This window comes from Cuculus canorus, chromosome 8 (assembly GCF_017976375.1).
Source record: "Cuculus canorus isolate bCucCan1 chromosome 8, bCucCan1.pri, whole genome shotgun sequence".
Classification (NCBI taxonomy): domain Eukaryota; kingdom Metazoa; phylum Chordata; class Aves; order Cuculiformes; family Cuculidae; genus Cuculus; species Cuculus canorus.
Genome location: NC_071408.1, coordinates 22,338,606 through 22,362,021, shown reverse-complemented (window position 1 = coordinate 22,362,021; position 23,416 = coordinate 22,338,606). Strand labels below are relative to the sequence as shown.

General features: G+C 41.9%; 1 protein-coding gene across 4 annotated transcripts in view; it reads right to left on the bottom strand.

Moving 5' to 3' along the window:
* The window catches only part of LRP8 (LDL receptor related protein 8), a 191,795-nt gene extending 191,416 nt beyond the window's left edge, over nt 1-379 (bottom strand). For all 4 annotated transcript variants that reach the window (XM_054073260.1, XM_054073258.1, XM_054073259.1 and 1 more), the window contains exon 1: nt 249-379. In XM_054073260.1, the coding sequence (XP_053929235.1) occupies nt 249-318 (70 nt within the window). In that variant the 5' untranslated portion in view covers nt 319-379. The remainder of the gene's footprint in view (nt 1-248) is intronic.
* Between the last annotated feature and the right edge of the window lie 23,037 nt (nt 380-23,416).

Here is a 23,416-nt window from a genome sequence, read left to right as displayed (position 1 = left end):
GGTCCCCATCCCCGAGCGCGCCCGGTCCCCGCGGGTCCCCACCGCCCCCGAGCGCACCCCGTTCCCGCGGGTCCCCATCCCCGGGCGCGCCCTGTCCCCGGTGCGGGTCCCCACCCCCGAGCGCGCCCGGTTCCCGGCACAGGTCGCAGCCCCCGCCGGGTCCCCGCGGCGCTCGGTCGGCCGTGCGGGCAGGACGCTCTCCCGCTGCCCGGCGGGCCGAGGCGCGCCCTCGCCGCTCGCGTTCCCACCTTCGCCGAGGTGCACCTTCACCAGCAGGAGCTGCAGGAGCAGCAGCCGGGCGAGCGCGGGGCGACACATGGTGCTGGCTCGCTCGGCGCGCGGCGGTGTGCGCTCCCTGCCCCGCGCTGCCCGGCGCCGCCCCCACCGCCGCCGCCGCCGCCGTGACGCGCCCCGCTGGGCGGGCCCCGCGCCGCCGGGAGGAGCCGCGGACACCTGCGGGGCGCCTCCCGCGGCGGGACGCGAACCGGCGGCCTGCGGGGATGGAGCGGGCGGGGTGTTCCTCCCCGTGTGCCCTTCATCGGGGCTGGGGTGGAGGCGAGGAGGAGGTTCTTCACCCAGAGGGTGTGGAGCGCCGGGGCAGCTTCGCGGGAAGCGGTCACAGCCTCACACTGTTCCAGATACGTTTAGACAAAGCCCTCGAAGGCGCGATGTGAATGTTGGCGTTGTCCTATCGGGGACAGGAGTTGGATTGGATGATCCGTGTGGGTCCCTTTCAGCTCCACGCGTTCTATGACCATCATTACGAGGAGTGGCTGAGGGACCGGAGGTTGTTTAGCCTTGGGAAGAGCAGGCTGAGAGAGCTGGGGCTGTTTAGCCTGGAGAAGAGGAGGCTGAGGGGAGACCTTATTGCTCTCTACAACTACCTGAGAGGAGGTTGTGGAGAGGAGGGAGCTGAGCTCTTCTCCCAAGTGACAGGGGACAGGACAAGCGGGAATGGCCTCAAGCTGCGCCAGGGGAGGTTCAGACTGGACATCAAGAAGCAATTTTTCACAGAAAGGGTCATCGGGCACTGTTAGAGGCTGCCCAGGGAGGTGGTGGATTCCCCATCCCTGGAGGTATTTAAAGGACGACAGACGAGGTGCTCAGGGTTTAGTGGCAGAGAGGAATGGTTGAACTCGATGATCCAAGAGTTCTTTTCCAACCTGGTGATTCTATCAGTCAGTTAAGCCCACGGATGTGTTCAGTTGGCTGTTGGACTTGATCTTAAAGGTATTTTCCAACCTTGATAATTCTGTGATTCTTCTAAATGGCCTTGAGTTCCAAGTGATGTGCTCTCCTCATCCTTTCAGTTCTCCCGCTGGGGGATTCCATTATGGCCATACCAATGTGGTCATCTCAACTTAATTGTGTTCAAATTAGTGAAACAAGTATGCAGTGTGCCAGAGGTGCAGGCTCCCTTTGCCCATGCCGCTGCTTAAGCACACGGTTTGCTCAGTGACTACAAAGGACACATTTTTTCACAAGCCATGGGGGCCGTGTTTGTCACCCATGTGCACAGAGCTGCTGGGAAAGCAGTTCACTGTCTTAATTAACACTGCAGTGTTGTTCATATACTCAGGCTTAAGTATTTCCCTTTTATGAAAAACCCTATTATGAAAAAATACTTTTCAGGAGTAACTTGAATCCGTCATCACCATAGGATTAACATGATTGCGGAGTGTTATTTAAAAAAAGATAATCACTAATTTTACATAAACCAACGTGATAAAACTTTTCCATTTTAAATCTGAAATGCTATTGCCTTCAGAACTGCTCCACCATCTAAATGTGCATCTGTGCCTTTAATGATTCTGCAAGTCATTAGGCAGTGGTGTCACTAATGCTTGTGAACCATGTGAAGAGAAGAGCTAATCATTGAGCTATTTCACTTGCAGCTTATGGGGTATTAACAATTTATTCAAGCCTTTTTGAACAATTTTTTAGCATGCAAAATGTAGTGCGTGTTTGTGTTGGCTGGATCAATGTGATAGATGACAATAATTGCCTAAAGCAAATGAGGTATTTATAATACATTAGGTCAATTTTCTCTTTTTAAAATGTGCCAAAACACAGATTCGTAAAGCTACTGTAATTCCTGGCCTCATTCTTCGCTTTCCTAAATTAGTTTGAAATTGTAGTGTCTCCAAAGACAATAATGAAGCTATCGGGTATGAAACAGGTGTGAGCGTACAGACCATCAGTCACAGCAATGATTTGCTCCGAATTCTACCGAATTCTGTTTTATTAAAAATCCGAGCAGGTATTTTGGCCTGAATGCCTCTCACAGAAAACAACATTAATAAGTTTTTTTGAGTAAATTGCTCTGATGACACCTGGCCAATAGCAATTCCAACAGCCCTCACTGACCAGCCATTGTAGGGGCTACTTGTAGCCTAGTACCATCTTGTGGGCATATGTGTCTCCAAGGATTTACAGAGGAAAGAAGAAAACTAGAGGTGTTAAAGAGAAAGTAAATTGGGCAAGGGAAACAATTTGGCATGTAAGAGAAATTAAATCTAGTTTTATCCATTATGTTCCAATAGTTAATTAAGACTGTTAATTTACCTCCCAAGGTGCGTCTCTTCCAGGAGCTCACCTCTTGAGTCAGAAACTGGAACAGGAACTCTTGCTTCTTTTATCCAGACTGTATGGAAATCTGTAAATCAACAGCACAGACATGTTTGGCCAAACGGCAAGTCTCCAATGTGCAACAAGCTAATGTGCAACATTTCGTAACCACCACATGCAAAATATATTCTAACATACTGCATTTCCTAGTTGGCAATGGAGTTTGCTTATAGATTTGATGCGCATAAACCAGTGTGTCTCCTGTCAGGTAAGTGACACCAAAAATCTTTCTAGCTCATGCTGACCCACAGTGGAGCTTATCACAGATGATTGAAAGTAAAATGTAAAACCAAAACCAGCATACAGATACTTACCCAGAATGGTTTCCTATCTTCCAGCCATTAGTGGCTTGAGGACTTCCTGAGACTGTGATAGTGTCTTTGTATTCAACTCGTCCTGAATAAGTTTTCCTGAATATCATTTCCTTTTCAAACAGAATGTAAGTAAGAGCTTTAGCAGGGGGTCACATCTTGAAGCAAGCAGTTCCCCAACTCTACATATTGTGTGAAGTATCTCTGCTTCACATTGCTCTGCCCCTGCCTGGTCCCTTCTGGCTCCAGGTATGTAGCACAGAATGTGTGTTCCTGCCATGCACAGAAGTATTTCAGCTTAAAAGTCACTTAAGTACACTTAGGATCATAGTGACATCCTAATGGTTTTTAGAAGACCAGCACAGAGTTGAACTACGTGATCCTTATTTTTGGTTGATTTGTAGCATAAGGGTGTCCAGCTTTATTCAACACTTCTCAAGCTAGTACAGGGCTCCTGCTCTAGCAGACTACTTGAAATCTGGTATGTATAGTTTTTATTAGGAATTAGGCTCAGGCTGGTGTGTCAACTATTTTTCCTCTCCGTCTGAGTGACTAGTATGTTCTACCTCCATCTACTAACTAAAACATTCCAAGTCAACCTAAAAGCTCAGACAGACCAGTGAGCCACGGGGCAGCCTCAGCCGCGGGGCACAAACGGTGAGGGCAGGAGACTCTCAGACTGTATCAAAGTCCTATGAAGGAAGGGACACTTCAATGACCTTCTGTATGTGTAATTTGCCAATTTGCTTCTACTTCTGGTCACGTACCACTGCACATTAAACAACACAAACAAATCAGCTGCCACTAGCAGAGCAAGGAGGTACATCAAAACAGTGAAAAGCTATTTCTATAGAGTTCCATCTAGATACAGCTTCCTGTCAGCCAGCTCTGTGTCTTTCATCATCCATATAATTCCTTTGATCTATTTTGCAAACTGATTTTTATAGCTAGATTACTTTTTTTTTCCCTAACACAGAACCCAGATCTTTTTTCCATACATTTTGCAACAATTGGTCGCTTAGATCCATGGGTATCTCATGATAGCTACAGCTTCTACATAAGAGAAGTTTCTCCGGTGCCATAATGTTACTCTGGTATTCTGCAAAATGGATTTTCCACAGGCTTATATTGGTACACTAGGTTCATCTGTTATTTGCTCACACCAGTGTACATATACCCATCGTCCCAATCACAGATTTTATTTGAATTGAAAAATTCATTCAGAAGCGTGGAAAAAGCAATGCACTAAACTTACTTTAATGCAAGTTCATTTGGTATTTCTAGCTTTTGTCCACTGTATGTACGCTTTCCTTTTTTTTGCAGAACACTTCCAAGGTTCAGACGAAAAGTCTATCCTGAGCAATATGCTACAAGCACTTCCCCATGGTGTGTGATACCCGGGAGAATTTCAGTGTTCACCACATCACAGCTGAAGAGGCCACAGGCTAGCTGTGCAAGATAAAGTGTCCTCACTGACTTAGAAATGGGCAACAGATTCCATCTAGTGTCACACTGATAACCTCGTGCCAAATTAGAGCAGTATCAGACTTAGCGAGGCTTATTTACTGCCACTCTCAGTCAAGAATGTGAACAAGCTGTGGACCTCCCCTGCCCCATGACCACTGCTAGAGACCAACTGCCAGCCAAAGACAGTGCTCTCGATTATGCAAGAATGGAAGGTGCTTCATTTTTTCTTGTCAATAAAAATCTTTGCTAAATGTAAAAGAAAAAAAGACAGACTGTCAGGGAGGAGAAAACAAGATCAGTGTACACACACTTCCAGTGAGAACTCTCCAGTCTATCTGATTAAACTGAAGCTGTGGTGCCCAAGTTTCTTAAGCTATTTGTACTAATATCCTCTCTTCCCCCCACCAGCCTCACCTCATTTTCTCCTAAACAACTTAATATCCTACAATCTTTTTTTTTTATTATTCTTTCAAATGAACATTTAAAAAACTGTCTTCCTCTGTTTGTATAATAACCTTTTATAATATCTCCTGTCCATTAGGCTGACTTTTTCAGCCTTGTCTTTCAACTAGGCAATCTAATTCCTTGAATCCCCTCATGGATTTTAGATACACTATGTAATATGTTTTGCAAACAGATATTTAAATTAAACCTTTTAATTTAAGTTAGTTTAACCAATGTACTAGTAGCCACATCCCTTAAAGAACCAAGTGGTATAAGTCACAGCAATATTATTTACATATTTAAATAAAATTCTCCTGCCAAAACTACTGTGAGTTTTGAGCTATACATAGAATTGTACATTACATTTAAAACTAAAATTCATTATCTGCTGCTTCTACTATGTGAGACACAAATCAAGCTATAAACCCAGTGGACTACAAATACAGGTTCCCTTCTGACCAGGACTTGTCCCTAGGACTCTTACATAGCTCCTGGTTTTTACCTACTGTGTTCAAAACTAACACTTTTCATAAGTTTCTTTCCTACTTTTTGGATGACCACTTGTGTTTGCATTTTGTTTAATGCTCTCTTTTAAAATGTCCTGCTTACTCTTCTTATCTGTTCAGGTACTTCAGTCTTTCACTTTTGATTAATTTCTTCAAAATCAGCCCAGAAAAGTTTCTTCCACTTCCTCTTTTCATAGTTTTCCCTCAACTGATTTCCAAAAGCTCCCAATTAAAATTTCCCCCTACCAACTTCCCTAAATATTTTCACTCTTGTTTAAATTTCTTATTTAAATCCACGCCCTGTACTACTTTGTCTCTTGGATCAATCTTCTTCTTGCATGTTCTAGGGACCTTTCACAACCACTGGGACTTTCCTTTGGCTTGTTTCATACCTAATCTGTCAGTTTAACCCCCTTAGCACACCCTTCTTGTGTCTTCTAATGACACCTTTATTTTTAGCCAGCTGATGGCCTAGTAAAGAAAGGAGAACATCACACAATCAGATTTAAATCAAACTCCATCAGTTTATCATCCAAGAATTGCCTCTCCTACAAGCCAGAATTTCTCACTTCCATAGCCATAATTCAGCTTTCTCCTAAAACTGTCTCTCAGTTCTCCTTTATTCAAGCATAAGAAGCACTATGATACAACACTGCCACACTGCTGGCCAAACAAGACATCAGTGGAGTTTATTGTCCGCATCCGAGACTGTAATATTTACTGACCGAGGCTGCATTTAAATGTAAAATAGACTGCATCACACATTCACTAACAGCATATATGCATGTGTAGGTATCAGTCTGTATCCCAGCTGTGTGTATGACTCATGGATTCTTCTGTTCAGAGCTATTCTGACTTACAACCACATCTTAAACTTTATAGATAGATATATAACTGCAAACCCAGCTTACTCCACTTTGACTACCACTTCCTTGTTTTCCTTAGCAAATCAAATGAAATATTATGCAGTGCTGTTCAGCAGTACTCCAGCCATGTAAAAGTAGCTAGGAAGAGCTTTTCCCACTCCCTGGGAATGTGGCTTCCTGGAGAGTTACTCACAATACTTTTCCAACATGGCTTCAAATCCATCTTCTTCCATTTCATGCTCTTGCTCCTGCCTCTATAGTGGCTCTCTCAGGGGAGTAGGATTGTGTCAAGGGATAAGATAGGCTTTGCAGTACATTGGTAAAATTTTTATTCAGCTGAGAGGAGTTAACTCGGACTCAGTCCTATCCCAAGGCTGAACAACCTGCCATAGCAGCATCCCTAGACAATCGATCTTTGAGTGCAACCGAACCTACAGTCACGACAGGGATCTTTCCTATTAATTTTAATGAGCATAAAAATGAAGGGACCAAGAAGGAAAAAAAGTGAGGATTAGGTGTCTGGCAAGATCTTTTGCATGCTAGAGGAGCACTGCTATAGACTGATCTGCTCTTTGCTGCCGTACAGTGACTAATCACTGTGAAAGCTAACAGAAATGCAGAGTTGAGACCACAGTTAGTAACAAGTACAGTGGAACTCTTTCAAGATGTTTCTCTTCAAACTATTTATCCTATTACTACTAACAAAGGAATCATGAATTGGAGCAAAACTGAAATTGACAGTGTCTCGTGTAGCTCTACAGTGACCATGTACCCATGCTGTAAAGCAGCAGATTAGTACCACAGGCTGCTGTTTGCTCTGTGGCTCCCGAAGGGCTTAGGCACAAGCAGTGAAGCCTTGTAGCAGCACCAAGCCTGGATTATTTGTTTTCCTTTTCAAAAATTCTGTGAGCTGGATGCTTGCTCCGTTTTTCTCCCACACCCTCTTTGTTTGGTCCCCAATATTGCAAAGAAGTGGTGTATTGTGCGTGGATGGCAGAAGCAGAGACAAGGTCTGGTTCTGTGAGGTGCAAAATTCACTCAGCTCTTAGCAGCCCTCTAGAAAGCTCTAAGCATCTTGAAGGCTAAGAGACAAATTATTTTAGCATTAATTGCAACATCAATGAGAAAATAATACCCAAATGGGAATTCAGGATGATGCCTGCATGGAATATTTCTCATTATTTTTTTATGGATTTCGTATGACAGCAAAACACTTTAAAACCCATTCTGCTTTCAAGCTAGTGCTTAATCTATGTCTTCATGCTAAGCAGCGGGCAGAGTAATTCCTCTAGTTCGTAAATTCGTATAGCTGCTTGACAAGGCTGTCTTCCTTTATGAAAGAATATGAATGCAATATTTGTTGTCCTTTCTAAAGTGAGAGGTCATTCTAAGCAAATTTCTCAAGGTTGGATTCTGAAATTTTTTTCTTGCTTTCTTTTTTATTTAATAGCTTGTCTTTAATATTTTTTTTCAAAGCTATCCCATTAGATATTGCCATCTTGCCACTGTCAGTTCCTAAATAACAAGAGAATGAATGTCTTGTGCATAACCAAAGCATTTGAGCTTAGTCAGAGTGGGATTATTTGTTTTTCTAAGTGGATAAAAATCAAACTAGTTTTTAAAATCCCCTCAAATTGGGAATGGGGGGAGGGGAAGTAAATGAAAGCACTGGGAGATCTTCTTTCCCGGAGAAGGAAAGAATCCAATTATCATCTTGCAAATATACGGCTGATGTTCAAATATATCTTCACTGGTGTTTTTCTTAGTCAGTGATAGAATTCTTTTGGGTGTCTGTATGCACAGCTTCATTAGAGATACATGAGAGTCACACAAATGCAGCATCATTTACGTTTGTCCATATGTTTGAGAAGAGTTACCAATGTAACTGAATTGTGAAAAACTTGTTTCTTTGAAGTTGAGAAACCTTTTCTCACAAATGTTAGGACAGAGTTGACACTGTGTGTAGAATCCATGCTTGTTTGAGTGATAAACATTTACACGCACTCCCAGAGCTACAGTTCTTTTAAACGAAGTTTCAGAAAACATGTCCTTTCAGAGTTCCTCCCTGTTATACCATGTTGTAACAACAGCAGTTGATGGATAAATCCCTGTGGCATTCTGTCATAACACATAAAGCATCAAGTGATAGATGCACTTCAGAATAACATGTCCTGGAGACACAGTTTCTGGAAGCACAAAACAGTTCTCCTCTTACCCATACTAGTGCAATCTTCAAAATACTCTCCCATCTCCAAGTCTTCCTTCAAGTGCAAAAGTGTCTTTTAGTTTCACAGATGTTAAGTTTTGACCAAGGTGGATCAAGTCTGAAAAAATACAATCAGGTAGATACTTGTAGTCTAAACAAACCTATAACAATTGTTACTAAATCAGCTGGTCTTTGACTTCCGGCACCTCTTTTGCTTCAGCCCTGGGTTCTCCTATGGCTCTAATAAAGCACGGTATTTATGCATTTGTATATCTACATGGATCTTGTCAGACTCATACAGTCTGAACTTCCACAAGCACTTCCCTCAGTACTTGATTAAAGCACTTCAATTTTTCTCACGACACTCCTGCTGTTGTCTCGGAAAGACCCTGTCTCCCTTTCTTTCACTCTTCAGCAAGCTTAAACACATCCAAGCTAATCTCAGTGAATATTTTTTTAAATAATTTTTCTCTTTCAACATCTGCCAGGATTTGCAGATTTTTGTTGTCCACTGGTCACCGAAGGCTGGTCTTGGTACTTGCAAAGGAGACCCATGATCCCTAGAAGAACAGAAGCACATCACCATGCCAACACAAAGCATGGGAGAAGAGCACTGAAGGGCTGCAGCCAACCTCAGAGCCCTGCACACCTGTTCCCTTTCCCCTGGAAAATGATAGAAGACATCCTATGGCCAAATCAGGTTAAAGCACCTCGTGTTCTTTAGTGAGGTTAGAGGGCTTGGACCCAAACCATAGGAACACTCACCAGCTAGAGGGAACAGGCCTCAAGGACTAACATGCCCTTCCAAAGATCACGACAAGTCCTTGTAGTTCACCTGAAACTTGTTTTGGGAAGTGGATTTTTTCTCTTATCATTACAAAGCAGACACCAGAGAAATGCAGCTATTCCCATCCAAACATTTGGAGTCTGGTTTGATTTAATACTAGCCAACTCTGTGGGTCCCAAAAACATGGGATAGTGTTTGTAGCTCGTAATTCAGTGCAGAGTAACACCTGCTTTCAGTCTGAAAGTGAAACTTTAATTCAGCGAATCACCCAGCCATCACAAAGACACAGAGGGAAGTAAAGGCCACCTCCCTTTGTAGAGGTTCACAATCTTATCTTGGCCTTGCCAAAACAAAATAAATAGAACAAAGAACCAAGTTTTGGGCCTTTTGTTAATCATTTGACAAGCAAAGTCTATAAATTCATTTCCCTATTTAATTCCTTTATTTATCTTGATGCTCAGAAAGTCCTGGAAGGACAATGAAAACTGGCTTGACTCTGACTGTCTCAGTCAAATCAAGCTGGCATGGACACGAAGTTACACTTAGCCACCCACCCACACAATTTTGGCTTCACAGCCATCAAAGCACAATCAAAACTGCATTTTCCTGCCTGTCAGTTTCTCTGTGCATTTTTTAGAGTGCAGATGTAATAGGTTTTACAGGGAGTCCCTTTGATTCGTGCCAGCTCTGCACATTCTCATTCTGCCCCTAATCTCTCCTTTGTGGCACGCGGACTTGGAGCAGTGGGCATGGATCCCAGCGGACACTGATTACCATCCAAATTCCCTTTTGGAAATGATCCCATCTGGCAACTGCAGAACCCAAAGCTTCGACCCTCAGCCATTGTTCTTCTCCAAAATGAGCAGATTCAACTTTATTACTGATTAAACATTTGCTGTATTTTATGTTTAAAGCTAATTCCAAATGCTATGTTGAAACACAGAAGCTTTGTCTACTGACCCTCCTGTAGGTTTTTTTATTTTAAGGATGAATAAAACTTAAGCAGTCCAAGTCATTTAGTTTTTTTTTCAGAATACATACAAAGAATTGCTCCCCAAGCTTAGATTTTGTGTGTCAGGTTTCATCTGGGAGCAGATTCGTTTTTACAGCTCAGTTATCAGCTGTGCAAACAGGCTATTATTCATGTTCATCTAGGGTCTAACAGCATTATTGTCCTCTCAAAAATTTGCCAGGCCAGGAAAATTTATGCAAGACCCATTCTAGAGAAGGGAGAAAAATGAGACAGAGCTGAACTGGCCCACGAAAGGCAACCAGTGCCCTTATACAGCTTACCCAGAGACCTGAGAGCCGTGTAGTTATCTCCTGTTGCACACTCCCCACAGGAGGGCTCACATAAATCCGTGCACAGCTCTGCACTGTGACCTCCCTCTCCCCATCTGTGATCACATATGCAGGATGCAGATGGTCAGATCGCTCTGTGATCCACTGCAGAGAAGACATAGTTGGTTTTATGGGCCATAACACTGCCTTGCAGGCAGGGGGTGTGCCAGGTAGTAGCGCTCTGCATGCGCAGAGACTCGATCAAACACCCTGTTCCCCATCAACAGAGCCCTTCTTACCATTCGACCCACCCAGCATATCTGATGCATGGATGATGACAGGTCTTGGTTCACGTCTCAACCGCCCCCCTAAAGCAGCCAAAGGGCGCAAATCCGACCTTAAGCAAGGCGTGCAGTCATATTTATTGTAGTGGTGCTCACAATATAAATGTTTCATGGACAAACATTCCACTTCTTAAGCGAGGATAGTCTGCAAGGCTAGACTGTACAAATAAAAAAAACCAAGAATTAAACATTTCTGTGCCTTATATGCTTGTGTTATGATCTATTGATCATAACATGTATCATGAAATTGAAAGTGAAATTTGTACCAATGGCAGCAATCTTTTCTTGTGCATTGTATTCTTATGAGTTTAGCAACCTGAAGTTCCTTATCTTTCTGAAACATGTAAAAAATTCTGGTAATATAAAATCAAAGTCTTCCCTTAAGAAACAGCAATCCAGTAAAGTTCTCTCTGGTTTTCCTGCAGTATGGGGTGGTATTTTCAAGGATTTTATTATGTCAGTTTTTCACAATATCAACATGATTTTCAAATCAATTTTAAGAATCTGAAGGCATTCCATAATGTGCCTGCAAATCAAAAGTAATCTTTTGACTGTTGCGCAGCATCACTAATGAGTATTTCCCGACAGTCTTTTAAGACAGACTGTCCTGGTATCTCTACCATTAACATTTTAATCCGTTATAGTCCTGTTGTAAAAGTTTGTCTCTAGGTAGCTTAAATGACTCTTTTGTCAGTCTCTTTATTAAAAATGCGGAAATGTATCTTCCCTTATCAAAAATTAAACCAGCATGGTTGGCACATTATAAAATTTTTAAATTGTCATTGTTCTCACGTTAAGTGAAAGCCCCTCATTTGCTTTAGACATCTCTGGGAATTCATCCATCTTCAAAGGAAACTGGAAGGGCAAGACAGCAATCCTGTGATTAAATGCAAGAGTAAACAATGAGCATAGTGCAACATGGTGGTTTGGTGTTTTTTTCTTCTTAACCAAGTACACAAGGATTCGGGTGTAAAAGATACCAGTACTTAAGAGAATTTTTCTTTAAATGAGCCAGTATCTGAGTCCTGCACAGCAGAATGGAAATCTGTCAGTGAACCAAAACTGTACCCCTAAAAAAGGCTGAAATGTAAAATTAAAGTTGAATGGTAGTTCTTCCTTAATTATTGCTACGGGCAGAGGAGCTTACTACTTAATGACCCTGAGACTGCTCATGGCTTTCAGCTAATCCTAAATTCTCTGTCTTCTGCCGTAAGGGAAGTCAGACTGATCAGCATCTTCTGACACCTTCCTGCATCATCAACACTAAAGTTTATCTAGGCAGCAGTGAACTTGGTATAAATCCATCCTCACTACAACCTCGTGAGCAACATGAACACCTCACATGATTAATTTCCATCTAGCTTAGATCTCTGTATATGCCATTGCTGTCTTCCATGTAGAGTCTCTTTGAAATCCCATCAGAATTAACCAGCGTTTGTATACAGAAACCACTTATGAAACCAGGCAACTCACCCTCCCCACCTGGAAACTCACCAAACTGCCCCTCTATCCCTGAATGTGGATAAATATATCTATTTCTCTTCCTGTGAGTAGCAGCAGGATAGGACATAAATATAAGCAAGACTGGTGACTCCCCCAAGGAAAAGACTAGTCTGGCATCTCTGGTCACTACTGTTGTGAGGTGCGTGAACCACTGCCATGTTCCTAAATAACTGTGGTACAACAGGAAACGCTGAAGTCACCAATGGATGTCATAGCCCCTGCCCAGTACTTTCCATGATCGAATTCTGTTTTCACTTACAGTATGAATAAAATTCATTATGTGACATGCCTGCATCAGGCTGACTTGTTATTTTCTTTCTTCATTTCAGACAAAATAGTTCATGTATTTCAGAGAACTAAAGCAGCGAAAACACACTCTTCCCCGACATGAGAGAACAGAATAACCATAGTACCGTTTAACTGAAAAGGCTTCATAGCCTTCAGATCTTAAGGTAGGGGATTCAAATGAGTTAAAACCCATGTAACTTATTTATTGCACACAAAAACTATGCTCTGCTTACATTATAAAGGCTGCTAATCAAGCACATAAAATGGTGTGGTTTCTTGTGAAACAGTAATTCATGTGCTTCGTGCACAGGCACCACGGCAGCGCTGTAAATGACACTGTCACATACGGTCTTTTTCCTAAGACCCTTACCTCATTCAGTGCACAGAATGAACAATGTTCAACTAATGTGTAGCTTTCAATAGTTTATTTTCCCTTCATTATTCACTCTCACCAGGCAGTATTTACTGCACGCTATTCAGATTCTGCTTTGAAAACAGAATTACTCATTTCTTCATAGGCTGTTCTGTGGTGCCTATCAGAATAGTATGAATACTTCAGACATCAATGCCTTCATTTGTATAAACTTTCTGGTTTGTTAAGATGATAGTGTTTGCCATTTTTATGGAGCATGAACTGAGGAAGAAATACCAGCTAAACTTGGGTACCTGACACAAGATGTTTAAAACCTGTGTTTTCAGGTATTATACAGTACTCTGTATATTCAAGTGGCTTCAGTGGAACCGTGATTGTTCAACAGTTACCAAGTTCACAACCCTGGAATCTTAGCTGTGTCCCACCAAAAAAAAAAAAAAAAAAAAAAAGGCAAATTCACAAGTAGAAAACAGCCTTGAAATATTTTGTTTGACACAAGTAGGATGTTCAGAATCAAGAGTTCTCTGGCACATGTGGAGATAAAATTCATTTCTCTGCTATTCACTTGCTGCAAGAGAAAGCCAACACAAAACCATCGTTTTTCCTTCTGCAGAACCCAGCACCACTGGCTATGTGCTCTTCACTTTCTGTAACTTGGTGCTCGTTCAGTACAGCCTATTGATTTACCTGTAGAGTACACTTCATTATGCTAGTTTTAAATGAAGAAAAGGTCCCAAGCAAAAAAAAAAAGTAACGTGGAATTCCATAATTACAGATTAACAAAATTCAGTTGTGTAAAATAGCTGAATTATGGCTGCACAGGAAACACAGGAGAGCTCAAATTTGCCAACTTCTTTGTCACTTTAACACTTGTTTGTCATAGGTTTTCTAAACACGTGTATGTAAAGTCTGTGCCCTTTTTTAGCAGCACATACCCAGCTGTTATCTCCTCAGACTCTTAGTCGGACAACATGCTTTTGCAGTTGTTGAGCTGTAAGAAAAAGAGGGAGGATGAGTGCCCAGCCTCACTTAAAGCATTCTCGTGGTTGCAATTAAACCCTGCTCAGCTAGAGCACATCACGCTCACTGCACTCAGAGTCACAGAAGATTTCAACAGTGATGCTCTGGCCAGCAACTCTGGTACCAAACCCTATTGACGTTGGGCAGCCAACATGCGGATGACTATCCACAGGAAAATTCAAATGCGTAGAAGTAATGCTTCTGCCAGATTTTAAATGATGACAGAAATACGCTGGTCACTCAATGACTCTACAGCTTACAGCTGTCTCTGGATCCTACCGTCCTCTCTGCTCCTGGGCTGAAAGCAGAAACAGAGCACTTGATTAACAGGAACGTTCGAGAGACTAAATTGTTTTTTTATGATGAGTTTTAGGATTGATTGTTTTGTGTGTTGGTAAACTAAGTCAGTCTTTAGCATAAGTTTTCTCATCATACGGTCCATCTTAGTATCCAGCCACAGAGAAGTTTGGACCATATAAATGGCAGATGTGTCTTGGTTATGTTGACTGAAAGCTCATTTTAATGAGGAGGAGATGAGACTGAAGTGACAAAAACAAAGATAAATCCTCATTGTGGGAGACTGTCTGAGGGGCTGATTAACTGCTACAGAAAAGGTCTGTCTGGGTGCATAGAGAACTTGGATCTGCTTTTGTAAGTATTTGCAATTGTCTGTCTGTATGAGTCAGTAATGTATCTTGAAAAGTACCCTGGGCTTCTGGAGAGTAGAGGTTCAAACTAAGCTTGTGTCATACACCCACCACCATCTTCTCAAACACCTCCATTGTAAAGTAGAGCATGGGCAGCCAAAAGAACAGCTCAGAAATGCCAGATAATTTCCGCTTTATGCATATATTGGAGGGCTTCTGTTGTGAAACACAACAAGCTTTGATCTTGCTCCAAATAGCACTTGTCGGGAGATATCAAATTTCAGAACAGAAAAGGGGTTGGGCGAAGAAAGCCAAACCCATCAATACCACTTCCCTATGTGGCAAATGAGTTGTTTAAACTATCATGCCACCAAGGCTTAGACTTCAGATCTTGGAGGATTCTCATCACTTCACTAGTTACTCTTTCAGAATACCTTTCATACAACAAGAGAAAGAAAATGAATTCTGGATGCATCCTTCTGCGCAGCGCAGATACAGGCTGCTGTGCACATGAGCTCGAGATAAAAGGGTCTGGAACACCAGGAAGTCTCACTTACGTTAATGGAAACATTACTGTGCAGTGATGCGATATCCCTGGCCAGGAGCTGGCATGAAGCACAAAAAGGGAACACACAGCAGGGCACCTCATTAGGCAGGTTGGCGTTGTTGCTTAAGATCAGAGGAGTGGGTGTTCAGAGAATGACGTGAGAGCCAGAAATCCTGCTTGCTGCGCTCTGCCTGGAGAGTGAGGGCAAACAGGAGTAGTGACTGAACAGCACGGAGCCCGTCATGGCCAAGAGAAACCTTTGCCACATCTTCAGACAAGGGAATGTGAAGTACTGCAGTGCAATAAGCAAAGTCCGTGTCCTGGGCATCCTTAAAGTGCTGCTTGTGCTCCTCCTAGGGTGTGTGCAATGTGCTCGTGATTTTGTTCTGAACGAGCTCACAGCAAAATTGTAGTGGAAGTGGCGCAGAAAATCAGGCTTCTTACTCAAAACTCTGTGGAGAATAATGTACCTGTCAGCTGGTGTTAACACTATATGCTCGGCTGAGACAATATATTGTTGCACAGATGTTGATCTGCTTGTTCAAATAAGAACGGATTTAGATCCAACGATTTTTTTTCACACAAGGATTAGTCTCTCTGGGTGTAGAATTAGTTAAAAATCAATTACATGCTATGAAAGACAGAGGTATTCAGTGAGAGTTATTTATTCTCCTAACTGAATGGATTCAACCATCTATGTATTTCTCTTTAAAAAAAAAAAAAAAGAAAAAAGAGAAAAAGCTTCTCTGTGTTGTTATATTTCTTATTAGTTGGTTCAAAAAAATAACTTTTTTTTCTATAGCATTGTTGCTTTCTTGCTGACAAACATTGATTTTTTTCTGTGCTTCCTCCACTCTCCATGGGTATTCCGTTTTGCTACTCTTTTTACTGTTTTGACCTAAGTGAATATAGTCATCATTAACACAATGAGGGTCCTATGTGTTACAGTCATGGAACAAGGAGCATTTAAAAATTAAATTGCTGGCTCAAATTAATTTAGATCACTTGAAAGAAGAAATTATCCTCAGCAGGCAGCAGATTTGAGGGCATCATTCAACACAGGGCCAGGCAAGAATCCACATGGAATCATAGAATCATAGAATCACTACGTTGGAAAGGACCCACTGGATCATCGAGTCCAACCATTCCTAACAATCCCTAAACCCTGCCCTTCAGCACCTCAATACATGGCACACTATACTCCTTCCAGTAGTGGTCACCATCAGATGCTGTGAAAAGGCTATATCCCGTGCAATCCTTTTCTGACACAGGCTTCTGAGAAATAATACTTCAGGGAATTCCAGGTCTACAGGTTCCCTAGACCATCATAATTACTACCACCAGTGGATTTACTTTTAAGGAGAACTGTTAGTTTATGTAGTGTTAAATAATAAGGCCTTGTATGGCAGGATTGGATGTTCGCACTGATACTAGAAAAGCATCCAAACTATAGTAACTCTTTAGTCCCCAGTTGGTATTAATGTTACTTTTTGAAGACTCTGGAACACTGTGCAAGAGGTTGAGCAGAATATCCATCATCTTTGCTTTATAAGGAAAGGATGTACAGTTTCCGGGACTACACAGTACCATTCATGAACAGAACACACACTTACAGAGACATTTATCAAATCAAAGCAGATTTAATGTTTTGTTGTCATAAAGGTCCGCAAGAGCCACAGTGGAACTTGAAGTTGGGTTAATGCAGGAGGCTTATAGCAAGAACTGAAACTGAGGATGTTGCTATGGACTACACAACCCATTTGCAACACTGTGCAGAAAGCATTGTGGCTGCTATGCAAATCTTAGAGATAAAGTGCAGGAAAATAAGGACACAACTCAAGCAGGACAGATTACTTAGGCAGCAGGAGAAAATAAAAGCATAACATCCTGGATATTACTTTAAAACCATTTTCTTTCAGACTGCAATGTTGACATCCCAGAAATTCAGTGTAAATCCATGCCAATGAAGCACACCTCACTTGGAAATAACCTGCTGCTACAGACCTGCTAAGAATCAGCAGTACACACTTTTTTTGAGTTGTTTCAGTTCAGCGCAACAAAGCTCTGTGTTGCACACATCAATATTTAGTTCAGTTTGAATGATTCAACTGCTCTTGCTGATGATAATGTCAGCTATCATCTGCCCCACAGTTTCCCAGTACTGTTGCAAAGAAATCACCTTTCTCTGTTTCCAGGGACGTTACTTCCCGATGTTCCAGTAACACAGAGTATATGCCTGTGACTGCATCTGTATGCCAGCAGGAATGGAGCAGCACAGGATCTGCAGTGAAAAGGCGAGGGGTTGTTTAGCTTCAGATACTGCAGATACCAGGCAGGGTGTAGGCACCCTCTCTCTCTGGGATTCAGCAAGCCTTGCCGCTGCTCAGATAAAAATGCTCCTACTCTGCAAGCCACACGATATTACCAATTCAGTGGCTTCAGGTTAAAAGATGATGGGAAGTTTCTTTATTTGTTTGAAGCATAGCGGAGCGCTGACTTGTAACCAAAAGTCTGAATGACAAATTAACCCCTTGAAAACAATTATTTATGAAACTGAAAGCACTGAAAGCATATGTTCCCTATCAGTATATCTCTGATAAAGTTGCAGCAAGCTGTTTTAGATTAGCCTTTCTTTCCCTGCTTTATCATCCTTTCTGTTTAATAATGGCCTAGATCTCATTTATATGGGGTGGGCATGTCTAGAGACTTTACTGCATTAAATTAGAAATTGTATTTCCATATTATCTGTGACATTCAGATGCACCTCTATTGATATTTCTTCCTTGGTTAATTAAGCACTGACGTGAGTATTAGCTTAGATCCTGGCCTTCCTCTCAGAGGTGATAGAAAGCTCTACATTCTCTCCAGGAGCTAATATTCATCAGCTGTGATAACAAGTGTGTAAATTCTTTCTGTTATACCTTTTGGAGAGTCTGTCTTCTGTCCTGTATTCTCATGGCTATATTTAATATTTCCTTATTTCCACAGCGTTACATAATTAGCACCAAATTTAAATTCTCTGAGGAAACGTGGGGTGGCTGAGGTGGGGAGGAACCTCCCGAGATCATCCATTCCAACCCATTGCTCAGAGCAGGGTCACTACAGCAGATTGCCCTGCGCTATGTCCAGTCAGATTGTGAGTATCTCAAAGGATGGAGATACCATAGCCTCTCTGGGTAACCTGTTCCAGTGTTCAACCAACCCAGAATACAAAAGGCTCTTGTGTTCATATGGAATTTCCTGCATTTAAGTTGGTGCTCATTGTCTCTTTCCCTCTCACTAATAAACAGTGAGAACAGCCTGTGTCTGTCCTCCTTACACACCAAGCCACTTTATTTAAAGAAAAAAAAAAGGAAAAGAAACAAGAAACAAACAAACCAACTTCTGTCCCCAACCCAAAAGCAGATTAAGTAGAATTTGCATTCTAGTCTAAAAAGCATCTTTGATGATGTGACTAACTCCTGGGTACCTGGGCATCCGTCGTTATAAACTGCTGAGCATCATATGCATTTGTGTGCTTTAAAACACAAAGCCTGGCTGGATATCAGGAGATCAGGTAAAGTTTAGTATGTCAGTGGCCATTGGTTCTGACATTCCCTAATGTTATAGAGCAGAGGAGAGTTGGAAGTGCCTTTGGTGTGCATTATAGTTTCATTAGTAAAATGGCATGACACTGTGAATTTCTGACAAGTATCTTCCACAGAATTAGCAGTGTATTCCAGTGCCTTTCAAGGAGCAATTACCATCACCCAGGAACATTGCAAAAAGAGCCACTGCGCATAAAATAAGGTACTGTTTTCCTGAAGGGAAACTGGTACTGATCACCACGTCCCTCGATGTCAGCTGGCATCAGATGTTAACTAAGCCATAGGTAGCAATACCAGCTACAACAGCTCCTGAGGGGATGCAAACACACAGCTGCCCCTCACACTCGCAGCTAAGATACCTGGCATCAGACTCAGCTCACCTGTCACAGTGCTTTAGAGGGAATGAAAACAATTGTGGAGATGGAGGAGGACCTTTTTTATGAAAGCTTGGATGACTCACCTTTCCTACGGCGCAATTTAGCTATGCATCAATCACAAGACAATACTGTTCAGCTATGGATGTCTTTAACAGTTATATTTGAAGGACTAAAGCTGAAGTTCTTAATAGTGTTTTGTACAAATGGGAATGCCCAATATGTTTATGAAGAGACTTGGGAGGGAAGGCAGTGTCCGTGCCGCTGCACTGGCTCAGGTCACCAGCCCCACGCCGCACAGAAGGTCGGCAGTAATAGGAGAGGGGAAGTTAAGAGTCCCTGTCTTTTCATCCAAAAGCTCACTGACTAAACAGAGCATGACCAACCCACCTGCCATTTAGTATCTCAAATTGCTCGTAAGAATTCCTATAAACAGGAACAAATTATTATTAATAGTGTTTTCCTAAAATAATAATGAAGAAAATCCAAACACATTATGGCATTAATGCTTTATCATTTCCCTGGCACTTAATGAGGTTATTACTGTACTGATAAACTGATCTCTGTTGGATCCCTGAAGGGCTTGCATCAAGATGTCAGCAGTGAAATGACCATGCAAGTGGCCTTGCTGTATAACAAGTTTTATTTTTTTCACACAAGTCAATGAAGCATAGAGTGACTGTCACAGCTCTTTGTTGGAAAACAGCAGCAATAGGGCAGACTACATATGCGGCTTCACAAAGCATTAATCAGTTGCTCGTACCATTTAATTACTATCTATTATTTTATGTTTTGATAAAGTATGCGGTGGAATTAAACCCTGAGCATCACTTTCAGCCATTGTTATCCAATTTGGCTTTAGCAAAAATGCATAAACAAGTACACAATCTCAACATATTCCAGCACGATTTATTGCTCCAGGGATGTAAGTTCCAGGAACAACTTAATAGAAAATAAACATGAGAATTATGATTATTAATAGATGTGATAAAGGAGTGGAATGATAAAGCAATATGACTATCACACAAATTACCTAATGGAATAATAAAGTATCCATCCTTCTCACCAGGCTACTTAGATTTAAAATCTCTTTTGGTCCTCTGTCGTAATAAGCACCGCAGTGTTAAATAGCATCACAGAAAACGGAATAGATTTAAAATTGCCCTTGATTAATTTAAAATACTTCAAAGTTCTTGGAAGAAAGATATTTTAAAAATGCTGTCCCACTTTAAGAAACATAAAGGCTGAGGTTTGCCGGGATTTCTTGTGGCTTCAGGTGTTTGTCCCACATTAGCACTGGTCAGCACCCATGCTCATCTACCACGGCTGCAATTGATCATTACCACCACGAGCTGGATGAGGGCTGCACATACCCTGGATATCATACAATTTCCTCCATGTTTGTCTTCAGCACCATGACTAAATTCCTCTCTTTTTTCTTCCTCTTTTTTTCTCCTTTGTTTCTCTTCCTAGTGTGGCACGTGCATTCTCTTGTTTTATTTGCATACTCTTAAAAAAACTGCTCTTTTAAATGTAATTAAAAATGTAATTAACTATGTACTTTTGTTTAAAAGTGATCCCAATGTACAATAATCACAGCAGTCATTTTTAGGAAATTTAAATCAGAAGTGAATTAGATACATTTTTCTGGCTATAGCTGTTAACCTGAAGAGTGAACACGTCCCTTTATCAGTCTTTCACTGTTACAAATCGTAATTACATACGCTACACTGACTATGTTTTAGTATTTCATCCTTCTACACCATCCTGCTGATCACTTCATCCATATAACTAGAGCAGGTATGATTTTCAGTTGATCCAGCTCTTCACCAGCTGTGGATTTGAACAGACAGCTCCTTGCTGTTTGCCAGGCAACAGCCGTGGAGTATCCTTGAAAGCTCTTCAGGGTTCAAACAGAAGCACTTGTTAGCCAGACCCATTCTGAAATGGCATATGAATTAACGCTTCAGTGGGGCACCAGACCAGGGAATTCAAGATGCTTTACCTTTTACATCAGTCTAGAAAATTAAGATTTCCTCAGTTCAAGACATAAAACAGCACCAACAGAAGGTAGGAGACAATACCAGGATCCTTTATGTCAATCATCCTTTTGGAATCTGTTCAGAGACAGAAACGGTGTTTCTTTTCCTTTTGTCTTTTCCTTTAAAGGCCTTCATTTTCCATCCTTTCATCTGTCTCTTTTCTGTTTGGTTCACAGTACTTTGGGCTGACACAGCAGGATATTAATCTCTTACAGAAAATACTGCTAATTAGTTTATTTCTGTATTTCTTGCCAGATCAATATTGAAGGGTTCAACCCAGCTATCAGGCTATTTAGAAGAAATCCCACTCACCTCAATTTCTGCAACGTGTTTGAACCAATCTGTCTTCTATTTTCTTCAGAATTTATAAAAATAAAGATGGAGATAGATTTTTCTCCTCCTGTGGTTTATCTAAAGACCAGACTTTTGCCATCCTCACTTGTACTGAATGGTCACTTATGACATATACACTTCAGTTGATTTCAGTGATACTTCTTATGTAGTGCGTATGGTGAAATCTGGTTCCGTAAGCATCAACAAATGCCCTTCCTCCACAAGCAAGGAAGAGCTTCAAAAGAAAGATTCTTTATGGTTAGAAAAAGCTACCCATGTTCATTCCAGAAAATTGTTATAGTAGCAGTAGCAGGACCCCAGCTTCTAACATACAGAACAGACAGGTCAATTACATTTTTCAGTATAAGAACTGAAAGGCTTTAATGCCATTCTTACATCCAGTGCGACCACCTGACACCCGTGCCCTGCTCAATTCACCTTTATGTTATTATCCAGTTTGTTTAAATGGTTCTGCCACTCCCTTTTATCTTCATTAGAAGTCCTCTTCAGTCCCACAGACATCCAAGTCTTTTGAAGCTAAAGACTTCTACTTAACCTACCCAGCAACTGTCAGTAAATGTGGTAGGACCCCTGTTACAGCTCCACTGTCCATTGGTAGCTTTTGTGATAAATAGTAACACAGATCACTGTTTGCTATACAGATTCCCAAACAATAAGTAGCTTAAAATAGAATTCAGGACCCAAGAACCACAGGAAACCACTATCTGAACCTCAAATAACAAACAAACAAAAAAAATCTGGTGGTTTTTGGCTTCTGTCACTCAACAAGAGTAGTCTAAGGTCATCAGAGCAGTTTGGCCCCATGGACAACTTTCACAGGAGATTTGGCATTCTAGCTCCCTTTAGACCAAAGCTCAGACTGGAATTTATTGCTACCACAGTGTTCCCCAGTAAAAACTCTTCAGGCAAGCAAAGGCTGCAGTTCTTGCTCCTCCGTAAAGGGAAAAGCTTTTCTGCTGTAGCAACCCAGTTATTTTCACCAATTTCCAATTCTCTTTATCAGTTACAGAGATGATGTACATAAGGCTGAGATGGGGCCAGAGAGACAAGGACAAACGCTGGTGGCTGAACCAGCAGGGTGAAATGCTCATCTCTCTACTTTTGCATGTTCCAGCGTCTGCATCTCTGAGCAACAGGAATGAAGACGACTGGTTCACAGGACACATCCGAGTGCAGCATTATTTAGAGGTCAAACTGCTGCTTTGAAAGTACTTTAGTCAGCTAATATATTAGTCGATAGACAGATACTGCTGCCATCTGTGCACCTCTCAAGCCCAAGGCTATGGATAAGCACATTTGTATTGATTGTAGAAGAGTATAGTCCAAGATTTCAGCTCTGAAGGAGTTTTCTCCCAAGGAAAAGTAAAATGCAAGAAGTTCCTTCAGTCTAAATGAGGGAGAAGGGAGCTGGAGATGACTACTGAGTTGCACACAGGATCGGTTAGGTCATGCCCACGCCACATGTAGTGTGCCCAGGTTAAGGTTTGTTTTTTCCCTCAGCTCAGCACCAAATGCCGTTGCGGTGGGGCCAGGACACTCCTGCTGGGAGCAGCCACAGGAGCAGCTGCACGAGCACCTGGCAGGCAAGAGACAGGCAGGGAAAGCTACCTCTGACACCTCTGCCTGTCGAGCAGCTCCCAAGGAGCTCGATGGTACACGATGGCAGAAAGGGACAGGAGGGAGGGCGGCCTATGCATGCTGGCATCTGTATAGGATTGTGAGACAGGGAGCTTGATGAGTGGGGGTGGGTCTTGGGAAAACCAGCTGCAGGTGCACCAGCACTCATCTGTGCTCTGTCCTCCTAAGCAAAGTGCTCCCTGGAGGCAACATCAGCCTAAACG